The 24,108-nt window shown below is 38.4% G+C and overlaps 1 protein-coding gene across 10 annotated transcripts in view; it reads right to left on the reverse strand.

The window, feature by feature from the left end:
• LOC306876283 (R3H domain-containing protein 1-like) overlaps window positions 1-24,108 on the reverse strand; it is a 48,810-nt gene that overhangs the window by 8,740 nt on the left and 15,962 nt on the right. For 2 of the 10 annotated variants that reach the window (XM_079427326.1, XM_079427324.1), the window contains exons 2-18: window positions 22,948-23,069; window positions 20,673-20,824; window positions 15,907-16,024; window positions 15,732-15,810; window positions 15,463-15,522; window positions 14,426-14,566; window positions 14,124-14,232; window positions 13,928-14,020; window positions 13,823-13,851; window positions 13,300-13,353; window positions 12,998-13,215; window positions 11,704-11,895; window positions 9,317-9,429; window positions 7,753-7,899; window positions 5,646-5,766; window positions 1,238-1,365; window positions 105-190 (exon numbers count right to left, since the gene is read on the reverse strand). In XM_079427326.1, the coding sequence (XP_079283452.1) occupies window positions 105-190; window positions 1,238-1,365; window positions 5,646-5,766; window positions 7,753-7,899; window positions 9,317-9,429; window positions 11,704-11,895; window positions 12,998-13,215; window positions 13,300-13,353; window positions 13,823-13,851; window positions 13,928-14,020; window positions 14,124-14,232; window positions 14,426-14,566; window positions 15,463-15,522; window positions 15,732-15,810; window positions 15,907-16,024; window positions 20,673-20,804 (1,820 nt within the window). In that variant the 5' untranslated portion in view covers window positions 20,805-20,824; window positions 22,948-23,069. Of the gene's footprint in view, window positions 1-104; window positions 191-1,237; window positions 1,366-5,645; window positions 5,767-7,752; window positions 7,900-9,316; window positions 9,430-11,703; window positions 11,896-12,997; window positions 13,216-13,299; window positions 13,354-13,822; window positions 13,852-13,927; window positions 14,021-14,123; window positions 14,233-14,425; window positions 14,567-15,462; window positions 15,523-15,731; window positions 15,811-15,906; window positions 16,025-20,672; window positions 20,825-21,506; window positions 21,825-22,947; window positions 23,071-24,108 lie in introns of those variants that run through there. The other 8 variants (XM_079427323.1, XM_079427330.1, XM_079427331.1 and 5 more) reach the window with 6 other exon arrangements.

Raw genomic sequence — 24,108 nt, forward strand, 5'->3', positions numbered from 1 at the left:
ATATATATTAAACCCAGCCTACTCTAGAGGATCTGAATGAATCCTAAAGCTTCTGCAGATGTGCTAGACGCTGTGGTTCAGTGTGAGTGAATGAGAGCATGTACCTGACAGTGTTCTGCTGGCTGGGAGGGATGATGCTGTAGTAAACCTGGACGCTGGACGCAGGAACGGTCTGCTGCGGCACGGACACCTGACACAGTCACAGACAGAGATTACACCACTACTGATGTGGATTAACGCTGCTCTAGGGATGGAATGATTACCGGTTTGACCATAAATCATGATAAAACTCCCCACGGTTAGTTTTACCGTTTCATATTTTAATTATCATTAAAACCATATTTGATTACTGCGATTTGAACAGCTGAGGATAAATAAATGATAATGCGCAGCAGCAGAGTAGTGCAGTTTTGTGTGAAAATAGGGCGGAAAAGGAGGTTTTAAAAGAGTGCTAAGGGAATTATACAAATCAATATATGAATTAATTAATTATATGAATGTACCTCTGAAGGTTATGACTGCTTTCAGAAACGATTCGATGGCATTTTGTCTCTTCGCTCCATGTAACGCCTAATAAAGTAGTGTTTTAATCGCAATGCTGCTTTGTGCAGGAAGGTTCCGGTAAACAGCTGTAATTGTGCTGCTCCATCAGCGCCACCTGCTGTCAGAGACGGGATTTACAGACTCACATTCAGTCTGTGTGCAGCTTCTGTCGGGACTAAACAGACCGGATCTACATGCCCTGCTCTAAACTCTGACGGTTGATGAAAAACAAGCTTATGTGGATAATACACAGTTAAACAATTCGAATAAGCTATCTAGAATTATTTATGGAGCAGATAAAATACATATAATCATTTATTAATCAATTGTCATTTTGACTTCACCCTTTTCTTTATTTAAAGGCTGAAATTTGAGGTTTACCTTTTTATGAAACTTTTTTAAAGCTGTATTTGATTTGCTTTGTTTGTTTTGATTGCTTCATTTCGTAGATATTATTAGATAAACTGTTGTCAGTCATGTTGCCATTTAAAATCCGGACATCATTGGTAATGTTAAGGTTTTAGTGTTTATGCAAAACAAAAAGTACATTTATTTCTTGTATGTTGATTTTAAATACAAAACTTGAAGTGATTTGTGTGTCAGTACTTTTTAAACAGATAATTTTGGTCACTATAATCATGCTAACAAATGTTCTCTTCTCTGCTGACAGTCATTCCCAGAATGCAGCGTTCACCTGATACGACGGCACTGACGGATACTGCACCATCATGCCTTGCATCTGATGTCCCATATTGCTGTGCAGCGTCGGATTCGTCATGTTCTGGTAGCTCTGCTGCTGGTTTGGCATCATAGTTTGGTAACCTGAAGAAACACAGAAACGACTGAAGACAGCAACCCAAACAGAAGAAATATGACAGAAACACCCAATAAAACATTTACTGTTCATTGACTAAACAAAATCATCCTGTCAATCAATAATAAACCCGGTTTATTCTTATAATGCAAATAATAGTTTTAAGTAAGTGAATGAAACCTTGCGAATGCTTTAAGACCCTCACTTACACGTCATTTATTTATTTATTACAATTATATTTTAAGAAATTTAATATATAATTTAAAAATATAAGTATGGTACATGTTTTGTGTTCTGGTTATTTTGGACCCGGTATGTATGGAGTATTAATTTTGTAGAATTATCCATGAACTTAAATTATAGTCACCCCCCCCCCCCCCACCTCTCACACATTTGGGACTGAATTTTGTTGATGAATATGAATGTTTGTTTATTGACGAACCACTGCAGCATGAAAAACTGATTTTCTTCATCTTAAAGTGAAAGTTTACGCAAGTAAAATTAAAATGAATTAATTTGGACTGGTTTTAAGTAATTATGAGCTATAAATTCAAAAGCAATTTAATTAAATTCCATTCACTCCTATGGTATTAATACTGTAATTCTTAAATTATACGTTTCTCAATAAATTTCTCAATTTATTACTTAATAAAAAAATTAGTAAATGCAGTAATAACAGGTTACATTGAAAAAAAATCCACATTCACTTGTTAATGATACGTCGTTTATCAGATACGTGATGGTTTTAGTTGGAAAATATTAAGTTATGACTGTTATTTAAAATGATGATTCTTCAGGTCCAAACAGAGCAGGAATGTGAAAATAGCACACACATTTTGAATATATTATGAGTGCAGAACAAGCTAATGATACCCTTACTAACGAAACGCTTTAAATCACTGCAAACCCCCGTTAAATTGCCTCTCATTAACACACGTGCTCCCCGAATAACCATAGCTTATATAACGGCTGCGACGTCACGTCTTTGAAAGCTTCTGCGTGTCAGCGTACGAACAGGCATTAATTTACACGCGCGGCCCGTTAAGAGCAGGGTAATTTGCATCGGTGTCAAGGTTATCGGGGAGCATGTGACCTCCTCTCCGTTTCAATTTCTGCTGGCTTTTGGCCAAAGGGACGCAATCAATTTAGCCCAGATGAGAGCAGAAGTGGGACGAAGGAAGCGGACGGCCCGCGGCGAGGAGACGGAGAACTCATGCTATTTTTAGCTCTGTTCTCACCTCCACCGAAGAGCAGAGCATGATGGGAATATTATATCAAACACTCCAGCTGAGCTTGCAGGTAGAGAACAGGAGAAATGTTTTTCACCAGATTTTCATGTCAGAAACATCTGAAGGGTTTCATTTCTGGGAAACATCATTCCATCTCGACACACAGCATTCAGACATTATTCCAACATGCTCCTTCAAGATGCAAATGAAGTGAGCCACTAGAAACAGGTTATGCACATCGGTGTATTTGTGTTAGAGATGAGATCTCGTGACATTAAACCCAACAGAAATCAGATCTCATCAGCTTCATATCAGTCTCATTCAATCAGAATCGGTCTGAAATTGGTTTTTAATATCAGTTTTGGAGACTTCAGTTTCATGAAGCTGCTTTACACCGAATTTTTTCCAGTATCCAAATATAGAAAACCAAATGAGACGAGCAGCTTTCATTTATCATATTATACAAACACAGACATTGCCACATGATTATTTAATATAGAAAACATTTTATTAAATTTCCTGAAAAAAGTGCATACACTACCAGTCAAAAATTTGGAGCATTAAGACTATGCTTTTAAAAGTCTCTTAAGTTTACCCATATTTATTTGATCAAAAATACAGTAAAAACAATAATATTCTAAAATATTATTAATTTTTTTAGAAATAGATACACTACCATTTAAAAGTTTGGGGGTCGGTAAGATTTAAAAAATAAAATGAATACTTTTATTCATCACAGATGCATTAAATTGATCAAAAGTGTCAGTAAAGTCATTTCTAATGCTACAAAAGATTTCTATTTCAAATAAATGCTGTTCTTTTGAACTTTGTATTCATCTGTGAATCCTGAAAAATAAAATGTATGACGGTTTCCACAAAAATATGAAGCAGCACAACTGTGTTCAACATTGATAATAATGAGAAATGTTTGTTGATCAGTAAATCAGTATATTATTATAATTTCTGAAGATCATGTGACACTGAAGACTGGAGTAATGATGCTGAAAATACAGCTGCAGATCACAGAAATACATTACATTTTAACAGATATTCACATAGAAAACAGTTATTTTACATTCTAATATTTCACTGTTTTACTGTATTTTTTATCAAAAATAAATGCAGCATTGGTGAGCAGAAGAGACTTCTTTCAAAAACATTAAAATAATTACTTAAGAGAGATACAGCAATAGTAACCAACCCAAGAAGCGTGTTCAGCGTTTACTCAGACAGCAGAGACAGGCTTGATGTTGTGTGAGCGTCAGACGGACTCGAGCGCAGCGTGATGCTGCAGAGACGAGTGTTGGAGGAGGAGTGAGCGGCTGGAAAAGAGACCGGTTCACTGTGAGAATCGTAGGACGTCTCAGACAGTGCCTCGGCCCCGCATTCAGCCGCTCCGACAGCCGAAACACTCCCATCAGCATCAGAAAGCTTCTCCAATTCAATCCAGTCCAACACCTGTCGCGCACAACAGAACACTACGGCTCAAACAAAACCTGCATTGTGCGTTAAAGAGCCAAACGCCTGCATTGCTGTAATTAGCTCCGGGCTGCCATCTCCTGCGACAGTCACTTTGTGTGTGTGTGAGAGAGTGCGCGTGTGAGAGAGTGCGCGTGTGTGTGTGTGTGTGTGTGCGTGCGTGCGTGCGAGTGAGAGAGAGAGCGTGTGTGTGTGCGCGTGCGTGTGTGTGTGTGAGAGAGAGAGAGAGAGAGAGAGAGAGAGAGAGCGTGTGTGTGTGTGTGTGTGAGAGAGAGAGCATGTGAGAGAGAGAGCGTGTGTGTGCGTGTGCGCGTGTGTATGTGTGAGAGAGTGTGTGAGTGTGTGTGTGCAGCACAGGAGACAACAACTAATACACAGAGAGTGGATCACAGAGGGAAGACTGAGGCAGCGCTGGATGAGGAGGTGTAGTGCTGATATCAGTGCTTCATACAGGTCTGTGCTAAAGTCACACCAGATGCCTGACAGAAACAACTGCTTTAAGATGCTTGATCCTGTCTTTTGCTTCAGTGAGCCAGGAGAAGACATCTGTTCTAGATTCTCAAACACTCCTGCTGCAGATCTTGCAGTAATCCAGTGAGATTTTGGTTTGAACCAGGAGACGATCAGATCTCATCTGGGACAGAAACTAAAGCCCAAATACACAGAAGAACTGTGGAAGTGTCATTTATTTTTTATTTCAATTAAATGAATGTACTATATTTTAGTTTGATTCAATATTTTGTATTTTTGTATTTATAGTACTAAATTATATTTATGTAATAGTTATAATTGATTTATTACCTGTTAATCACATTTTAAGCAGATTTAAGTTTGGTTTCCTGAAAATTGTGAAAAAAAAAAAAGTTTTTTTTTAAAATGATGTTCAAGTTAATGATTATGAAAAATGCACAAAAATTATATTTTAATATGAAATACGTATTTTCCAAAGCATATTTTACACTAAAACTGCAAGAAAATTAAAGCATTTTTGACCGCAAGTGAGACTAATTTTTTGAGGACTATATAACCTTTTCGAATCATGTCCATGTTTTTTTTTTTTTGGGGGGGGGTTTGCGTTCACTTAGCACATGCTAAGTTTTGTACCATTCCAATGAAGTAAAAAAAAAAATCTAAACCAAAATGAAAAATAGTTTGGTCAAAAACAACTGAACACCAAAGGGTTAAAAGCACTAATATATAGTATGTTGGTTGCTGTATAGCGAGTCGTTTCTGCCCTCGTGTGTGTGTTTCCTCTCTGGTGTGTGTGTTTCTGCTCTAGTGTGTGTGTTTCCTCTCTGGTGTGTGTGTTTCTGCTCTGGTGTGTGTGTTTCCTCTCTGGTGTGTGTGTTTCCTCTCTGGTGTGTGTGTTTCTGCTCTAGTGTGTGTGTTTCCTCTCTGGTGTGTGTGTTTCTGCTCTGGTGTGTGTGTTTCTGCTCTGGTGTGTGTGTTTCTGCTCTGGTGTGTGTGTTTCCTCTCTGGTGTGTGTGTTTCTGCTCTGGTGTGTGTGTTTCCTCTCTGGTGTGTGTGTTTCTGCTCTGGTGTGTGTGTTTCCTCTCTGGTGTGTGCGTGCAGTGATGTACCTGGCTGCTGCGGGGCTGCGGGGGGAATATGGGTCGGAGCGCTGTATGGCACTGGACCCACGGGCCGGTACATCTGTCCAGACACCGGGAACTGGCTGGGAGAACAGTAACACGCCGGCATCTGTGACAGAGACAACACACACTGAACTCATCACAGCTGCTGGGAGAGACTGGGCCCGTCCCAATACACGCTCCTGGCCTCTTGTGGTCTGAATAATAGCAAAGCCCTTAATGCACACTAAGCACACCATCTATAACAGCGCTTCGGAGCCGCATTTAAAGCCAAGCTTGTCCCATTATGTATCATATACACAAACACATGTGCCAGAAATTGACAACGTTGAGGAAAAGTTTTCAGTGAAGTTTAAACTAAATATTTTGGTAGTAAACTTGGGAGTAAAAACTGCTGCACAATGCATTGGTGCAGGAGTGAGTAAGGATCTCAAAAAATGTGTGCAACCGCTTCATGTCCTCTTAAACATTTACACTAGTGCATTTTCGTTTTGAAAACGATCTCCGTCCACACTACACAACTGAAAACACATGTCACATGAGTGTTCACGCAGGTACAACGAGCATGAGGTTATTGTTACGCGGTCATCAAGGTTATGCAGAGCGAGTGTGGGCAGCTACGCCATCGTTTTCAAAAGACTCCGTTTCGGTCAGTTTACACTGAAACGCAACCCCAGAGTTTTTCAACTAAAACGGGGTCTGCGGCGTTTTCAAAAGTCCCAGTTTTCGAGGGTCGAAAACGCTGGAGTAGTGTAAACAACAGGCGTAACCGTAGCAAAAGTTATGCGTTTTAAAACGAAAGCACACTAGTGTAAATGTAGCCTTACACTGTGTCCTAATTACATGCGACGCGACAGAATCAATCAGATATCACAGCCAATCAGAAGCCTGTGTGGGCGGAGCCTCTCTGGAAGAAACTAAATGGTTAAGTTTATAATCTAATTCATAAATATGAAATGTTTAACATTATTAAATGCACATAATGAGTGACTGATACCATCTTTGTTATGGAATACACTTGTTGGTTCGTATTGAGTTTGCAGTTTTAACATACATGTTTGTTTTAATCTGAGGTAAACTATCTGTCGTGGCTATAAACTCACGCAAAATGATATTCAAACTCAGACACATTTAACTTTGAATAAAGCACATAATAATCACCTGAGATGATCTACTGTCATATAGTTTGTATGTTGCTGTTCCAGCCGTGATGTCGCAGAAACAGAAACTAAATTAGAAATTGTGTGTGTCGCCTTCGCAGCTAGTTAGGACTCCGTGTTAGATCAAGTATGTCATGTAAACAGACCAAACTAAAATTTGAACAAAGAGGTCAAATGCAAAGTTTTGGGACAGACCTCATGTGTATGTAGTGTCTGTTTGAAATTATTTCTGCAGGTGCATTCGAAGAGATCATTTGCAAAAACATGTTTTACTGCAGAAGCCGACAAGCACCCTTGTGGTTTGTGAACAGAAGCCGATAAATCCATTCTAGCGAATCAGCGCGCTGTATTCAGGTCAGGTGACAAGGCTACTTTCACTTTGAAAAGACGTGCTAGCTGAGAGGAGTTTCGTCAAAGCTGACTAAAAGTGATCGAGGATGGATAATTTAGACGAACTTGATGAACCTGTGATATCTTCTTCAGGGGGAAAAAGGAAAATAAAAGCTAACACATTCTTGTGAAAGCAGCGCGTTACAATGATGAGGGAAAACTGCGTGTAATCACATCCATGATCTATGAACACAACAACAACAACGCTTGTCAGGCATCTACATTTCATCTGAGGAGATTACCAAGATTAAACCAGTGTTTTTATTTAACTCTGAAACATGAAATGTGGAGTTATCTGCTTTTGCTATAAAACAAACGTTTAATAAATAAAAAACATACTTTCAATAAAATTTAATTTTGTACGTTGCCTGTATTTAAGTTATTATTACTTCATCAAAACAACTGATTGATATTATTAAAAAGCACAATAAAAAAAACATGATTTCTGAAAATAAATCATGAAAATGGAGTCATCTGTTTTTGCAAATGAGCTCTCCGTGTGTTGCTGCAGGTGTGGAGCTGCTGATGATGGATGCGTGTCGCACCTGCTGCTGGCTGACGGAGGCTGTGGGGAACGTCTGTGCCGTCGAGGGCATCCCGTATCCGCTCTGATGCGGTGGAGGCGCAGGGGTCTGGAGCGAGGCCTGCTGGACCAGCATCATGTGACCGAACTGAGCGCTCAGATTCTCCTGCTGACAGAAGAGTTCACACCAGACGTCTGAATACTGATCAACTAACTAACTAACTAACTAACTAGCAGCTAGATGGGTGGGTGACTCCCAGAGCACAAATACAGTCAGATGACCTGCTGTCAGTACTAACTGGAACTATCGGTCTGTGTGGATCATATTAGAAATGGAAGAGACGACACACTTTTCTATTCATAGAATATTAAATCCAGCATCTGCTCCTGCATTAATTATTCAAAGTATCTCCCACTCTTTTAATTAGTCATTAAGGGCTGTTTACTGCTGAGGGAGGTCAAGTAAAAGAGGTTATCAGAGCACATGATGTGCGCCCGAGTCCTGACGGGTTTGAACACGCGTCCTAAAATACTGAGCATACACTTGTTTTATTTATTTTTTTATTGCCATACCAGCATCTATGGCTATTTTCATGGTAAGATCAATGTATTTTAATAGAAACAAATAGTAATAACACCGTAGTAATCAAAAAAACAACAACAACAATTGACAACCAACTCGCATCAATTTTACAAACATGTGTGTACTGTGTATATGTACATATAAATACACACATGTATATATTTAAGAAAAATTTTGTTTTATATATATATATATATATATATATATATATAAAAATGATATGAATATAAATATATACATGTAAATATTTTCAAAAATATACTGTATGTGTGTGTATATATATATATATATATGTACATTATATATATTATGTAAACGAAAACATTTATTTTGGATGCGATTAATTGTGATTAATAATTTGACAGCACTAGCACACAGTGTTCCCCATATTGGGGTTTATGAATTAATGAAAAGCTATTAATTAGTAAATCATGAAAATGTTAAATGAAAATAATAATAATAATAATAAAAAAAAATGTAAAACAAAAAACACTTAAAATATAAAATACCAAAGGTTTTTTATTTCTTTAGCTGCGTGAAAAAAAATTCTATGACTTCAAGAAAATATTTTATCTCAAAGATGTTCGGCTGACAAAAAAAGTTGAGGAATCGCTGCTCTACGAGACTCGTGCAGGGGATTGTGGGATTGGTGAAGAACAAACGATGAAGGAGTCAAGAAGCAGAGAAACACACAGATCCTCAGCAGAAACACAGCACAAACAGACAGGAAGTGGACAGAGAGAGACAGGAAGTAGACAGAGAGCTGTAGGTACCACAGTGAAGGGGTGGCTAGGAGACGCTGTGAGGATCGCTGGGTAAGACAGCGGCGAGGGCTGGACACAGCAGGAAGAGGAAACACACACACAGGAAGGAAATGGATTCAGTTACAGATGTACAGGAAGGTTCACAGCACAACATGAACTCAAATTAATTTCCCATCATCCTCCACTGTCAACATTCAGAAAGATTCATCCGTCCTTAAATAATGACCATCAGAACTTACCTGGGGGTGAGCGGCTGGAGGCGGAGCTACAGATGATTGACACCTGGAGACCTGTGAGGTCACGCTGGGACTGTAGAGGACAGCACTGCCGTCGGGGTTCAGAAACGGCTGACCTGAGATCAGTCCAGAGGATGGTAGATCAGTATATAACAGATGCATACACACATTTGTGACCTGTGCTGGCAGAACGAGTGTGAATGTGCACGGGATCATTTTGAGCTACGGGCAAAAAAAAAAAAAATGCAAACATTTTTGATTTTGGTCGAATTTGAGTTTTCCCAAAAATGAGTTCATTAAGCCCTCGTCTAGCGATCCCAATGAGAGGAGTACCTCTTCTCCGCTCACTTCTCGCGCTGACTCTCATCTGAAGACAGATTTATAGCAGGCTGAATATATTTCACTATTCACGCAAACATAATCTGTTATATCTTAAGTGAACTTTTGGGGGAAAACATTGGACGTGTAGCAATCAGGGCTGGTAAGCAATTAAAATTTTTAATCTAATTAATTACATGATATGGCGATTCATTCATCTAATTAATCGCAAATTAAATCGCACAAATTTGTCTGAGAAATTACTCCCAAAAGATCCTTAAAAGTCATTGTTGTGTAAAGCATCAAGCATTACATACTCTGTTGGACCATGAGGGAGAGGAAATGATGACACCATTGCCATTTTTGGGTGGGGGAACTATACCTTTAAAAATGTATTTTATTAATGTTATTATTATTACTATGGAAATATGCAATTATTTCTTGAATGAAATTATACTCTAAATAATAAACTAAATCTGGCAGTAGGTGGTGGTAAATGTCTTCATGATTAAGTAATTTATTCATTCATTTGATTCGTTCAAACGGCTGATTCATTCAGGAGTGAAGTGAATCATTGAATCATTAGGCTGGTTCGACTCGAAGCGGATCATCATCATCAGATTAATCGGCGTGTGACATCAAAGTACCGCGAGAGCTATGGAGTGCTTTTGAGTCGCTCTTGCAATGCTTTGATGTCACACACCGATCAATCTGACGATGATCCGCCTCAAATCTAACGTGCCTATGGCCAATGGTTCAGTGCACCAAATACTTCACCCAATTCTTTCAAAATGTGCGTTAAGAAATTAAATGCCGCTGTGTGTTGCTCAGACACGAACAGTTCTGCTTTGTTTTTCTGTAAAACTGCTTTGAAATGAATTTGATGTACAATACTGGTTCATCTGCTCGCACTGAGAAAGATGAACAGCACTAGATTACGAAGAGTGGTGTAAACGAGGTAAAATCTGAGCGCAAGTCTAAATATAAACCTTTAAATGATGACAAGTGGAGCACATGAGACGGTTCAGTCTTACAAACACCCTCATTGAGCTGCAGAACACAAACACGCATCCCAGAGGCCTCGACAGAAGACGAGAAATTTCCCATCTGCAAACTCCTTAAAAGAGGTCAATAAGCAATTACACAGCCGTGCTGCCTGCTGTAAACGCATGCATATTTAAACAGCTCTCCAATGAGACACAATACCTCACATGTCCGTCTGAATCCAGACACATAACAATGGCTTCATCACGAGTTTCCCAGACATTTAAAGCTCTTGACATCTGGCAACCAAAACCAGAAACGCTTACGGAGGCTTGTGACAAATGTAAACATTTTCCGGATAAACAACAAGCGGGCGAATATCACAGGCACAATTATACTTCTTGCCATTAAGATGACTGGGAAAAATGTCCCAATTAACCTGAATTCACCCTACATGTTTGTCAGCATTTTTAATGGTTGCAAGGTTGTGAAAATGAAGTAAACTTTTGGGTAAAAAAAAAGTGTCCATTTAAGAGAAAAGCTCTGATTGGGGGATTTAAGCTCTTGGTATCTGGCAACCGCAATCATGAGACCTTGTGGAGGCTTGTTTGCAATGCAAGATAATTGAATTGAAGGCAAAGAGGCAAATATCACAGACGATTATGCTTAATAAATCGGGAAACAGAAATCATGATCACGATTAAAATACGATTCATCGTACAGTCCTAAAGGGCCATTCACACAGAACGCGTTTTTCCATTCCAACTCGCTACTTTTTCCCAGTGGACCAATCAGAAGACAAGCATTGAGAACTTTTGTTTACAGTAGCAAGTTAGCATGACAGCTGTGTTATTTGACAGCAACATCGTGGAGGCGGTTCTATGCTGTGCTTTTAAAAAAAGACATTCTTGCGTTTTTAGACGCCCCAAATACTGCATTTATAAGACTTCCAGGAAACCTGCGGTGAAATAATGTTCCATGAAATCCCATCATACAGCACGAGTGTTTCTGAAGCATCAGTCTGAGTCTGGGTTAGTGGAGGACTGAAGTCATGCATGCGAGGGAAATTAGCTGCAGCGTTCACCAACCTGTGTGCGGATTGACCAGGGCACTTCCGGCCGGTGTCCCTGCGGCATCCAGCGGAAGCAGATAGTAGCTAGCGCTAGCCGTGGACGCCGGCGGCTCGTAGCTGACAGCGGGGAAGGCCGTGGGCTGCGTTAGAGGCTGGGATCGAGAGAGCGAACCCGTGGATGAACCTACGCTACTACAAGAGTCAGAACCTGGAGAGGAGTGAGATGAGTCTTAGCTCACACACAGAGGAAGAGCGGCGATTCATTGGGGATCGTCAGCATACTGGAGCGCCGCGGATATTAAAACACTCCAGAATATGGAAGGTCAGACAAATTTCAACAAGATGCTCAATTCAATTTCATTTCTAATTACCTCAGGGACCAAAGCAATGGAAGAAGAGAATAATTGTATTAGCTGAGAATGACATGTTAATTAATTTCTGATTAGTGTCTCACTTAATTGAGTAATTTACGTGTTTCTTTCTCTACTCCCAAATATGGGATGTTTTTTCTCTCTTTGAAATGAAAAGCAGTAAATGCGTGCACATGTCAAAGGTCACACTGGCGGAGGACGGTCATTTATGTGAAAACGTTTCAAAGTCTCTTCTGCTCATCAAGGCTGCATTCATTTGATCAAAAATACAGTAAAAATTGTGAAATATGATTTAAAACAGCTGTTTTCTATGTGAATATGTGTTAAACTAATTTATTTCTGTGATCTGCAGCTGTATTTTCAGCATCATTACTGCAGTCTTCAGTGTCACATGATCTTCAGAAATCATAATAATATACTGATTTACTGCTCAACAAACATTTCTCATTATTATCAATGTTGAACACAGTCGTGCTGCACAATATTTTTGTGGAAACTGTGATGCATTTTATTTTTCAGGATTCACAGATGAATAGAAAGTTCAAAAGAACAGCATTTATTTGAAATAGAAATCTTTTGTTACATTATCAATGCCTTTACTGACACTTTTGATCAGTTTAATGCAAACTTGTTGAATTAAGTGTTTTTTATGTTACTGATCCTAAATTTTTGAATGGTAGTGTCAGTACCATTTTTTACTGTATTTTGATGATTTTAATGCTCCCTAAATGAATAAAATCTGACTAACCCCGACCTTTTGAACAGTAGTGCATAAACGATCACCAATGAATTCAGAGGACTGAACAAGCGTTAACAGAAGAGAATGAGAGTCTGAGGGCATGCAGTAAGACACAGAAGAGTCGCTACATAAAACATGCTGTTATTGCAAGAACGGAGACTGTATGAGAAGAAAAGAGTGTGTGTAAATCTGTCCCTCACCTGTGTTTGAGAGCCGCCCCACGCTCTTGCTGCTGCTGGAACTGTCTCCGCGGATCAGAACCGGGATGCCGCTGAAGCTGCTGGCTTTGGTCATGGCGGGCTTCAGGTTGCGGTTGGAGCTGTCCGAATCAGTGCTGCTCCACGGCCGCGGCTCTGAATACCTGGCCTCGTTCTCAGAGCTGCTTTGGAGGCTGTTCCCTGACTGACTGTCCTTCAACCTGCATGAAGAACATCAGACGGCTTTAGAGGAACAGATTCATTTTACACGCAAGTCATTAGATATGAGGGACGCTCACAATCACCTGAAGATCTGCCGTCTCTGCTGGATGTTGTTACACACCTCATCCTCCTGAATCCTGGAAAACATGTTGCTTATTACATTTATGTATTTGGCAGAAGCGTTTATCTAAAGCAACTTGCATTTTTTCAGTTCATGCATTCTCTGGGATTCGAACCCATGACCCTGGTGTTGCCAGAGAGGTGATCTATTGTTTGAGCTACAGGAATTGTTATTACTCACATCAAACACTGTTTGCCACCCATTTACTCCCATAATGTGACCAGAGACTTACGTTGTATTCAAGATGCACATTTAATCAGTTCATGCATCGCCAGAGATTCGAACCCACAACCTTGCCTTGGCGTTGCTAACATCATGCTTTGCTGTATTGAACTGAACTGATTGGAGCTGAACAGTAACATTAATGTCTTTTTAGAGCCAGAATTTGATAAAGCTGGCATCACTGATTCTGTTTATTTCTGTGAAACGATCAGCATTGTATAGAAGGCTATAGAAATCAATGTGACTTGACTTCTTACACTCACCTTTTATCCAGCGAGAAGGTGTCTAAACCCTGCAAAAGAGATTAAGTGTTATGTTCATGTCAATGACCCATAAGCACATGACCATATTGCTGTAATGTCTCTCACTTCAGCGAAGATCCTCTCTCTGGCTCTCTGATATTCCTCCTCTCGCTCCTCGATGGACTTGCTCCTCCTGTCGTCCTTTAGTTTCATGCGCATCTGAAACACAGAAGGCTCTTTGAACTCTTCCTGCTGTAAATGCAGTATCACAGTATGTCTTTATTATGCGAGCTAATGGCTTCATTAGCAGATCTCCACCTACCATGCTGTCGTCTCTGTCTGTGCTGGAGTTGTCCCTTTTTAAGATGAAGCGCTTCTGGAAATCATCCATCTTGTCATCTTTGATATGTTCGGAAAACTTCTGATCTGGTCTGCACATGAACAGAGAGAGAAATCAAACTGAGTAGCGCTCCAGGAGAAGTTGGCACAAACACGATCCCCGTGAGCCTGATGCAAATCCCTCATAATTACGCTTCTCCTGCAAAACTCATTTCAAAGGATCAAATGCAAAACGTCGGGCTTCAGTTGTCTCGCACCGAACGCTAGCATGCGGAGGTCACTCACATTCGTGTATTGCTGGTTTTGTTGACGATGACACATTTGGCGGTCTGGTCAATGTTGTGGTCTAAGCCGAAGTAAGCGGCGACTCTGTGCAGGAGCATTCGGTGATAGGAGGTCATGGGCGGAAACTTCCTCCTCTGACTCCTGGAACCAAACAAACACACGTCAATAGCACACCATTTAAATGTGTTAATAAATCATTAAACTGATGAAGGTTTATGATTTCAATTGATTAGACATGCGTTTGATGATTGAAGATTAAACACACCAATAAAACTGAATCCAGAAATATTAAAATCTGGGGGTGGAAGTTGGGGGGGGGGGGGGGGTAAAATTAATTATATATGGCCCTAATATGCATTTAATTATACACACCTTTTGATTATTAAAATTTAATTAAACCATTAAAACTGGATACAGAAATATTACAATGGGGGAAAAATATAATGAATTTTTATTGAACCTTAAAATGTAATTTTTGTTAATCTTAATAAATTGTATAAGTTTCATTATTTTAATTAATTATACATGCCTTCTGATTATTACAATTTAATAAAACCATTAAAATGGAATCAAAAAATATAAAAAAACTGAATTTGGGTAAAAAATAACACAGATTTCAAACAGCTCTAAAATGCAATTTTTGTTAAACTTAAAATTTCATAAGATTCATTATTTCAATTAATTATACATGCCTTTTGATTAATAAAATTTAATTAAACCATTAAAACCAAATCTTGAAACATTAAAATGCAATTTGGGAGAAAGAACAATGATTTAATAGGGCCCTGAAATGTTGTTTTTGTTAAACGTTTAATAAACTGCTATTAACTTGGTTTCTATTAAGTTTGCTATTAAGTTTCATTATTTCAATTAATTAGACATGCTTTTTGATTACTAAAATTTTAGTTTTAAAAATGTAAACATGTAAAATGTAACAAAAATAAATAAAAATCCAGGAAATCTAAAACGGACAAAACGTAATTTGTGGTGAAAAACTGTATTTGATGAGGATGAGACCGAGCTGATGAAGGACTTACTGGTTATTACTGATGAAGTCGAGGATGTCCTGCTCCAGCTTCAGCAGCATCATTCGGTCCCTAACGATGAAGGAGTACAGTTAGCCATCGCTTCACAGCGTCTGCTGCTCCGATCAATACAGAATCACTCACAACAGCAACAATCAGCACTGACTAGCAGCACTAATATAACCAGCACTATCTACAACTGGGTACAAATTAAGCTTTGGAAAATGTGGATGGAGGTCAAATGAAATAAGAGTGTGTGGTTGAGTTCAAGCGTGTGTTACCTGGGGTTGTTCTTCAGCGTTTTCACCAGGAAACCGTGCAGGTCGATGCCAGTCGAGTCCTTGTATTCCTGACTGGAGTCTGCAGAGACAGGACAACAAGTTAACCACACGTGTGTGTGTGTGTGCGCGTGCGTGTGTGTGTGTGTTTTCTTCCCTCCGAACCCAACACACTCACCTCTGGACAGCATCTTGCGTGGCACTTTCTCCAGCTTGTTGGCACTTTTGTCTGCATCGTCCTCGTTTGGTGATTCTTCTCTGTCAAACGCCTGCGAGAGTTTAATATGATCTCCATCCTGCAAACAAACACAACACTAATGGAGCTTGACAGCAAGCCAACATTTCAATGAAAATATTCTGTTTGATGTCTTTATGCCAACTACTGCAATCATATTATTAATTACACCACCCAATAATGCAACTAAGATTTGATAACTTGCATCAATTAATAATGTTGACTTATGTCATAATAAGAATTAAACAGCAATATTGACAAAAAAAGAGAAAAGGCAAAACTCAATTAGTTTGTATTTAAATGTACAATACTGCATTATTATTTAACACTGCAAAGAGATAAAGTCTATAGTTACAATGAGTGTTCAATAACAAATCAGCTGCTCCTGTGGCTTCAAAATTGTATTTTTTAGATACTACTTTCAAATTTTAATATAGACAGAGACAGACAGACAGACAGATCAGATAGATAATCACTATTTGCATGAATGAACCTTCAACTCTCCTGAGACAAACTAATCCGACTTTCTTCTGTGAATAATAACAGAGAAAGCCAGCACAACTGTGACAGAAAACAGAGACACTATCAGAACCTCCTGTAACAAATGCCCAGTCCATAAACACACTTCCACACTGAAAGCTACAACGCTGTGTAATGACACAAACCCCTAAACGAGCCAATCAGAGGACGGTTCATCTGTCGCTCTCGCAGCTTGTGTGCTGGTGCTGTCAAACCATTAATCACATCCAAAATAAACGTTTTTGTTTACATAATATATATATATATATATATATATATATATATATATATATATATATATATGTGTGTATATTGTGTATATTTATTATGTATATATAAATACACACACGGCATGTATATATTATGAAAAATATGTTACTTTTATATATTAAATATATTTCTATATGATATAATTTATATGAATATATTATATTCAATATTTTCAAAATATATGCTGTATGTGTGTGTATTTATATTTATACCTAATAAATATTCACAGTACACACACACATTATGCAAACAAACTTATTTTGGATGTGATTAATCGTTTGACAGCACTATCTGTGCGCTTTCACGTCACTGGATTTATTATGTACGCTTCAATTTACCTTAAATAGACATATAATATGATTTTGATATAATGTAACAGAAGTATTATTAGTCGCAGCAGGGCGAGCCGTACAGTATGACTGAGAAGCCATCATCTGCTGCCTGCACTCATGATACTCCACCGAATCAGCAGCGCTTCTGGAGATCTGGAGCACGGTTACCTGCTGATCTTGAGGCAGCTGTGTGGTGATCGTGGAAGGACAGGGATCTTCACAAACAGCCAGGCTCCGAACTAACTTTACCTTCTTCGTGTTCGACTGGAGAAGAGCATGAGTGAAGTTACACAGAGAGAGTCACTGGCTTTCACGAGCAAGCGCATGGCAAACCCAGCACAGAACAATCCCATGCAAACATAACAAACACGGGTCGCTCTGTGGAACAGATACAAGTGTGCGAGATCCTCCACGAAAAATGAGAAGCATGCAGAACTGAAGCACATCACGATGAACTCTGGAGCAGGCAAACACTGAGGAGCTCATGCCGCTGTACCTTGGCTCTTTTAGCGCCCGGTCCTGGTGTTTGCCGCTGAGCAACGAGACAGAACGAAGCACGTCAATCTCACTCACAATAATGCTTCTGAATCACAAACTACAGAGAGCTCAGGACAAACCCAGATCATTAAACATCCCACGACTGAACCAGCGGCTCTTCTCCTAAACACATCGTGCTTTCATTCCGCTTCTGAACTCAATGGCAGGAATATTAGAAAAGTGGCAATCAAATATCTTGGACACTGGTTAGATTAATAAAAGCAGGAGCGTCAGTCAAAAGAGATTATTAGATTTACGCCGCCATCTTCCTTCATTAAACGAGAGAACAACGAGTGTGTCCCCGTCTTCAAACGCTCCTTCAGGATACACCAGAGGTTTCTGCTAATATAGTAGGATAGAAATATGATCCCTCAGGATCAAAAACCTATTACAGAATCACTCTGAATGAAACGTAAAAAACTGGGGGAAATTTATTTATTAAAAGATTACACTTAAAAACTGAAAAATATATAGTTATATTTATATACATTTTAGATTTGTAATTAAATTGTTATTAAAATATATGAATATACATATGTATGTTTTTGATCACTGCATATATCACTGAACAATACTTTACTGAAAATACATGTATATATATAAAAAAATAATAATAATTTATATATATATATATATATATATATATATATATATATATATATATATAAAATGCATATGTTTACACTTGCATATATAATATATATTTAAATAAATATATATACACAGACAGACATCAACATGTATAGCCATTTGACATATATACACACACACTTAAATTATATGTATAAACTTGTGTGTATGTATAAATATCTATTATAAATATGTATATATATAGATTAGTGCTGTCAAAAGATTAACCGCATCCAAAATAAAAGATTTTGTTTATATTATATGTGTGTACTGTGTATATACACACATACAGTATTTTTGAACATATTTACATGTATATACATTTATATATTCTTATACATATATTTTATATTATATATAAATATGTTTAATATACAAATGTATATATTTAAGAAAAATTTTATATGCATGTGTGTGTATTTATATATACATAATAAATATACACAGCACACACACATATGTAAACAAACTTTTATTTTGGATGCGATTAATCGTGATTAATCATTTGACAGCACTATTATAGACAGATAGATATAAAAATCTGCAGATATGCAGTGATTCAGTGCATTATTGTCTTTTGTCTCAGTTGTTCTCTCAGCCTCAACAGGCCGATTGTTAATAAGGGCAGAGTGTCTTCACTGAATAATGACGGAGGGTTATTCAGCTTTAATTGGCTACTGAAGATCCCGTATTCCCCGAGAGGCAGAATCTGGCAGGAGGCCAGGGATCCTCAACGACAGCCGATGCTAGAGGAGTCTGTAACACACAGCAGCAGCAGATCTGCAGCGCAGCGGAGGAACAGACAGATGGCTGATCGGATCGGATCGGATCGCTCCTCCACCAGCGTCTCTCAGGGACGGGAGAGAGGCCAAGAGTGAAATCAAACCAAAGGCTGGACGGAGGAAACGTCACCGTATCAGAAACAGAGACGCAGCGGAGCAACCTTCACAAGCTTCACCTTCGGTGTCCGTGTCTGCCGCTCCTCGTAACACAATTACTGCGATTGATTGCTGGAGCTGATTTGTTTTGATGACCCTTGCTCTCCACACAAACAAAGGCACAATCGCTTCTGAAGGACAGAACGAACTACAGCGATCAATACCTGCAATATAGCAACAATGCAGCGAGCAGGTCAATGATCAATTAAAAATGATCAATAATTACACAGCTGTTATATTTTCATAAATATTTATGCGTTTATTAAAGGCGGTTACTGAACAGCTGCATGTGCTTCATGTGAAATAATTTATTAGTAGAGCTGTCAAGCTATTAAAATTTATTACATGATTTGCTGATTAATTAATCTAATTATTAATTTGAGCTGAGAAATTACCCCTCAAATGATCATTATTGAGTTAAATGAGAACTAATGTTTTTTATGTTTTAAATTTGAATATTGAAATATGATATTTAGTGCTGTCAAACAATTAATCGCATTCAAAGGATTTTGTTTACATAATATCTGTATGTGTACTGTGTATGTATGTATATATATATATATATATATATATTTGAAAATATTTACATACATTTATATTCTTATATTTTATATTATAAATAAATATATTTAATATAAAAACAACATATTTGTCTTAAATATATACATGCATGTGTTTGTATTTATATTATATACACATAATAAATATGCACAGTACACACACATATATATATTATGTAAACAAAAACTTTTATTTTGAGTGATTAATTGTTTGACAGCACTACTGAAATTATTTTTTATGAAAAGAAATATGACACTAAAAGCATCAGTAGGTGGCGGCAAGACACTGTTTTAATGAGCGAGTCATTGAATCATTCATTCAACCGATTCGTTCAAACTGCTGATTCATTCAGAAACAAAGCTGAATGACTCTTCACGAACGAGTCACTGAATCACTGACTCACTCGATTTGTTCAAAACTGTGGATTCTTTCAGTAACGAATCAGAGACACTCAACAGTTTGAACCATTTTCGTTTGTGAAACTGATCAAAAATAACAATATTGTGTCTAAAATGCAGCAATATGAGCTTCATGTTTATTGAACTGTTGTATAAATCAGTGGTGCAGATATAGTGAAAAGCAGCACTGTTGCTGGTGTGATATTGCTGAACTATATCATATGATATATATACAGTATAAAGGGTGATTTTTTGCCTCATATCTTGAATTTTAGGCTCCATCACACATCATGATCATCAGACACTGCACCAGTGGAAGCGCTTATTAATTTTAACGTTATCTTTTCCAAAATGAACTGCACCAAAGTAATGCGTTAAATCAACAGCCCTGACTGTTGGTTTTCATCTCATGTAGAGTTCACAAATGTCTCAAATCTCTTTCTCTCCCACAAGCCCCTGAGCTGTTGTTCTTCAGGCTGTGAGCTGAGATGGAGAGAGGTGTTTCTATCACGACGTCACGTTACCTGCGTCTCAGTGCGGCTGCAGTTCTCCTCGAGCATGCGGCTCTGTGGCGTGTTGAGCTGGCGCTCGTCTGCGCTCGAGGTGTTCTCGTCCAGAGATCTCATAGCCTCAGCGACAGAATCAGACATCCTCATCAGACACGGCTACCTGGAAGCTGGAACACATGTGCATTACTTTAGCATGTGATCAAACATTTAGAAAAAAGAGCTAATAGTGAAAAGAAACATCTGATTCGGTTGCTTCTGAAGTGCATCATTAAACATGTAAATCTCTCACGCAAGCTTTCATGTTTCTTACCATTTATCTACAAACACACAGCTATGGACCCTTTTCTCAAGACTGTGAGGACGCGCTTAACGGTCAACAGCATCATAAATCCTTCAAAGCTTATATATATAGAATTTTTTTTTTTTTTTTAAATGTATGTATATTTATAACACTATACTCTGTATTATATCACCTTTGCATCAAATTACAAAAATCGATTTGTTTCTAATGCAGCGTCTATTTTTTTCTAGATGTGGAGCTTTTCTTTTGCTATGTGAGAAATTGGAAATGCAAAGAAATATATTAGTGCTACTCTCCCATTCACTGAAGTTGAAGTAAACACAACTATGACGACTTCCGCTGCTGAGAAACACAATCATCTTCCATCAATACGCTCTGAAATAGCATAAACTTATATAAAACAGCATGACGTCTTTTGTGACGCGATGGAGTTCTCTAGGGAGACGCTATACATGAACGCCGTTACCCAAACCAATTAACCTCCAGCAATTATGAGCCGAGTGTCTCGTGCAAGAATCTGAAGAGCAAAGTGAACTAATGAGACTTACACCCATCTCAGACTGTCATTAACACGTTAGTGCAGAGTGAGATTTCTAACACGAGAGCGATCACACCTCCTCCAGATGGAGGAGAAACCTGCGAACGCATTCGAGAGCCACGAGGAATAAAAACACTCCGAGACCAGCAGAAAGATTTTAAAAGCCTTCTCGCTGCGCGCGCACACACACACACACACACACACACACGCACACGCACACACGCACGCGCACACACACGCGCACACACACGCGCGCACGCACACACGCACACACGCACACACACACACACGCGCACACACGCACACACACACACACACACACGCACGCGCACACACACGCGCACACACGCGCGCGCACACACGCACGCACACACGCACGCACGCACACACACTCACCTTACACACACACACACACACACACACTCACCTTACACACACACACACACACACACACGTTTCTATTTCTAATAATCTTTCACCCATCAACAAAATGTGTTAGTGAGAAAACTTTATTAAATTTAAAATTCATTAAATATGAATTATTTGCATGTTTCAAAGAAATTGCCTAGAAGCAACATTGTACACTTGTGAAATAATATTCTTTGTTTTCATTTAAAGCAAGACACCACAGGTGAATAAGGTCAATAAAACAAATAACTAATATATATATCTATATATCTATATATATATATATATATATATATATATATATATATATATATATATATATATATATATATATATATATATATATATATATATATATATCTATCTATCTATCTATCTATCTATCTATCTATCTATCTATCTATCTATCTATCTATCTATCTATCTATATATATATATATATATATATATATATATATATATATATATACATAATTCCCTAGTTGATTTATTATATTAAAAATTGCCATTTTTTTGTTATTAAAAGTGTTCTTAAATGTTGTATTTAAATATGCAAATGATTCATTATCTAATTAAATATGCATCAATTTGCATACATTCACAGAACCTAAATCTAAACATTGGATAAAGTCAGGTTCATAATTCTTGTCTGGTTTTTCCAGAGGGGGATTTTGGATTTCTATTTTTATCACTCCATAAATCAGAAAAAACTCTTTAAAGATTGAAATCTACAGACGCAAATAGATAAAGGCCAATAAAATGAACACTTAAATGTGTATTCTGAATGTTTTATCCCCACTAGTCTGAAATAAACATGTTATGAAACGCCAAATAGCTCAAAATGGCTCAATGCATTAAAAAAATGTTTTTGCCTGAAGTGAGTCTCCTGACATCAGAAGCTTCCACTGCCGCCTAATAAGCACCAGCTCAAATATTAGCGTCGACATCTGTGTTTGATTGCAGTAATGAGGGGCATTTTACACAGGAAAATGATCAGCATTGTTTTCATAACGCGAGCAACACAGGCGATAAACAGAAGTTACCCGATGTCCTGCCGTGAAGAACGAATCCTCGTGGCTTTCAGTGGCGTCGCATGAGCCCATGTCCCCTTCAGCGGCCCCGGGGCCCGATCACTGCAGACACAGCGCTCATGTCCTTCAGGAGCCTGCAGACACAGAACCACCAGTCAGACGTTATTATGGGGAACTCAGTTTTTGATGCCATGTCAGCCATCTAGGCTATTTTCATTTCAAAACAAAATATACAAGCGGATAATTTTGATAAATACAATAAAAGTAGCCATTTAAAAATACAGCAAGATTTTTACACTTGCATAACCCTAAGCCTTAAAATCTAAATATTGAGAAAATCTCCTTTAAAGTTGTTCAAATGAAGTTCTTAGCAATGCATATTACTAATCAAACATTAAGTTTAGATATATTTACAGCGGGAGTTTAGAAAATATCGATCTATACTTAATATCCTAATGATTTTTGTTATAAAAGAGAAATGTACAATGTTGACTCATACAATGTATTGTTGGCTATTTCTACAAATATACCTGTGTTACTGATGACTGCATCTGTGCTGCAGGGACAGATATAATGGCTTCTGGTGAAATCTTACTACACAATCCTTAATGAGCTCCGAGTTGCGATGGCTTTAACGATCACAAACTCCAGCGAGATTCAAGTCAACAGGGGCTGAAATCAGACATCAGCTTTGAGACAAAAGGCTGTGAGTTTTGCACTTTGACCTTTAGCAAAGCAACACGCCGGACCGCTTTGAAAAGCAGCCTCTTTTATCCGTGAGATGAAGGCGCATGTGGACCGAAGAGCGCAGCTAAGCAAACACTCCACGCTGACAGTACAGCGCATTTATCAGCCGAGCGGACGCCGCTGCTGCATTATTTAAGAGGCTGATGTCCGCGGCTGATTGATATTCATGAGATCTGTAGCCCCGGGGTGTGTGTTGTCTCACACACACACACACACACACACACACACACTCTGACAATCATGTTGCACAAGGTAGCTGTCAAATCGCTGCGTGTGGGCGAACATCCCTCAAAATCAATCCTGCAAACACTTCTCTCTCAAACAGCATTCAGAGAGAAACAGCTTGTTCCGATCCGCACCGGATGTCCAATCCAGCAAAGATGGAGCCTCGACGGGGGACAAAGAGGAGGAAAGGGACGCGTGCCA

Source organism: Barbus barbus (assembly GCF_936440315.1).
Source record: "Barbus barbus genome assembly, chromosome: 10".
In the NCBI taxonomy this organism is placed as follows: Eukaryota; Metazoa; Chordata; class Actinopteri; order Cypriniformes; family Cyprinidae; genus Barbus; species Barbus barbus.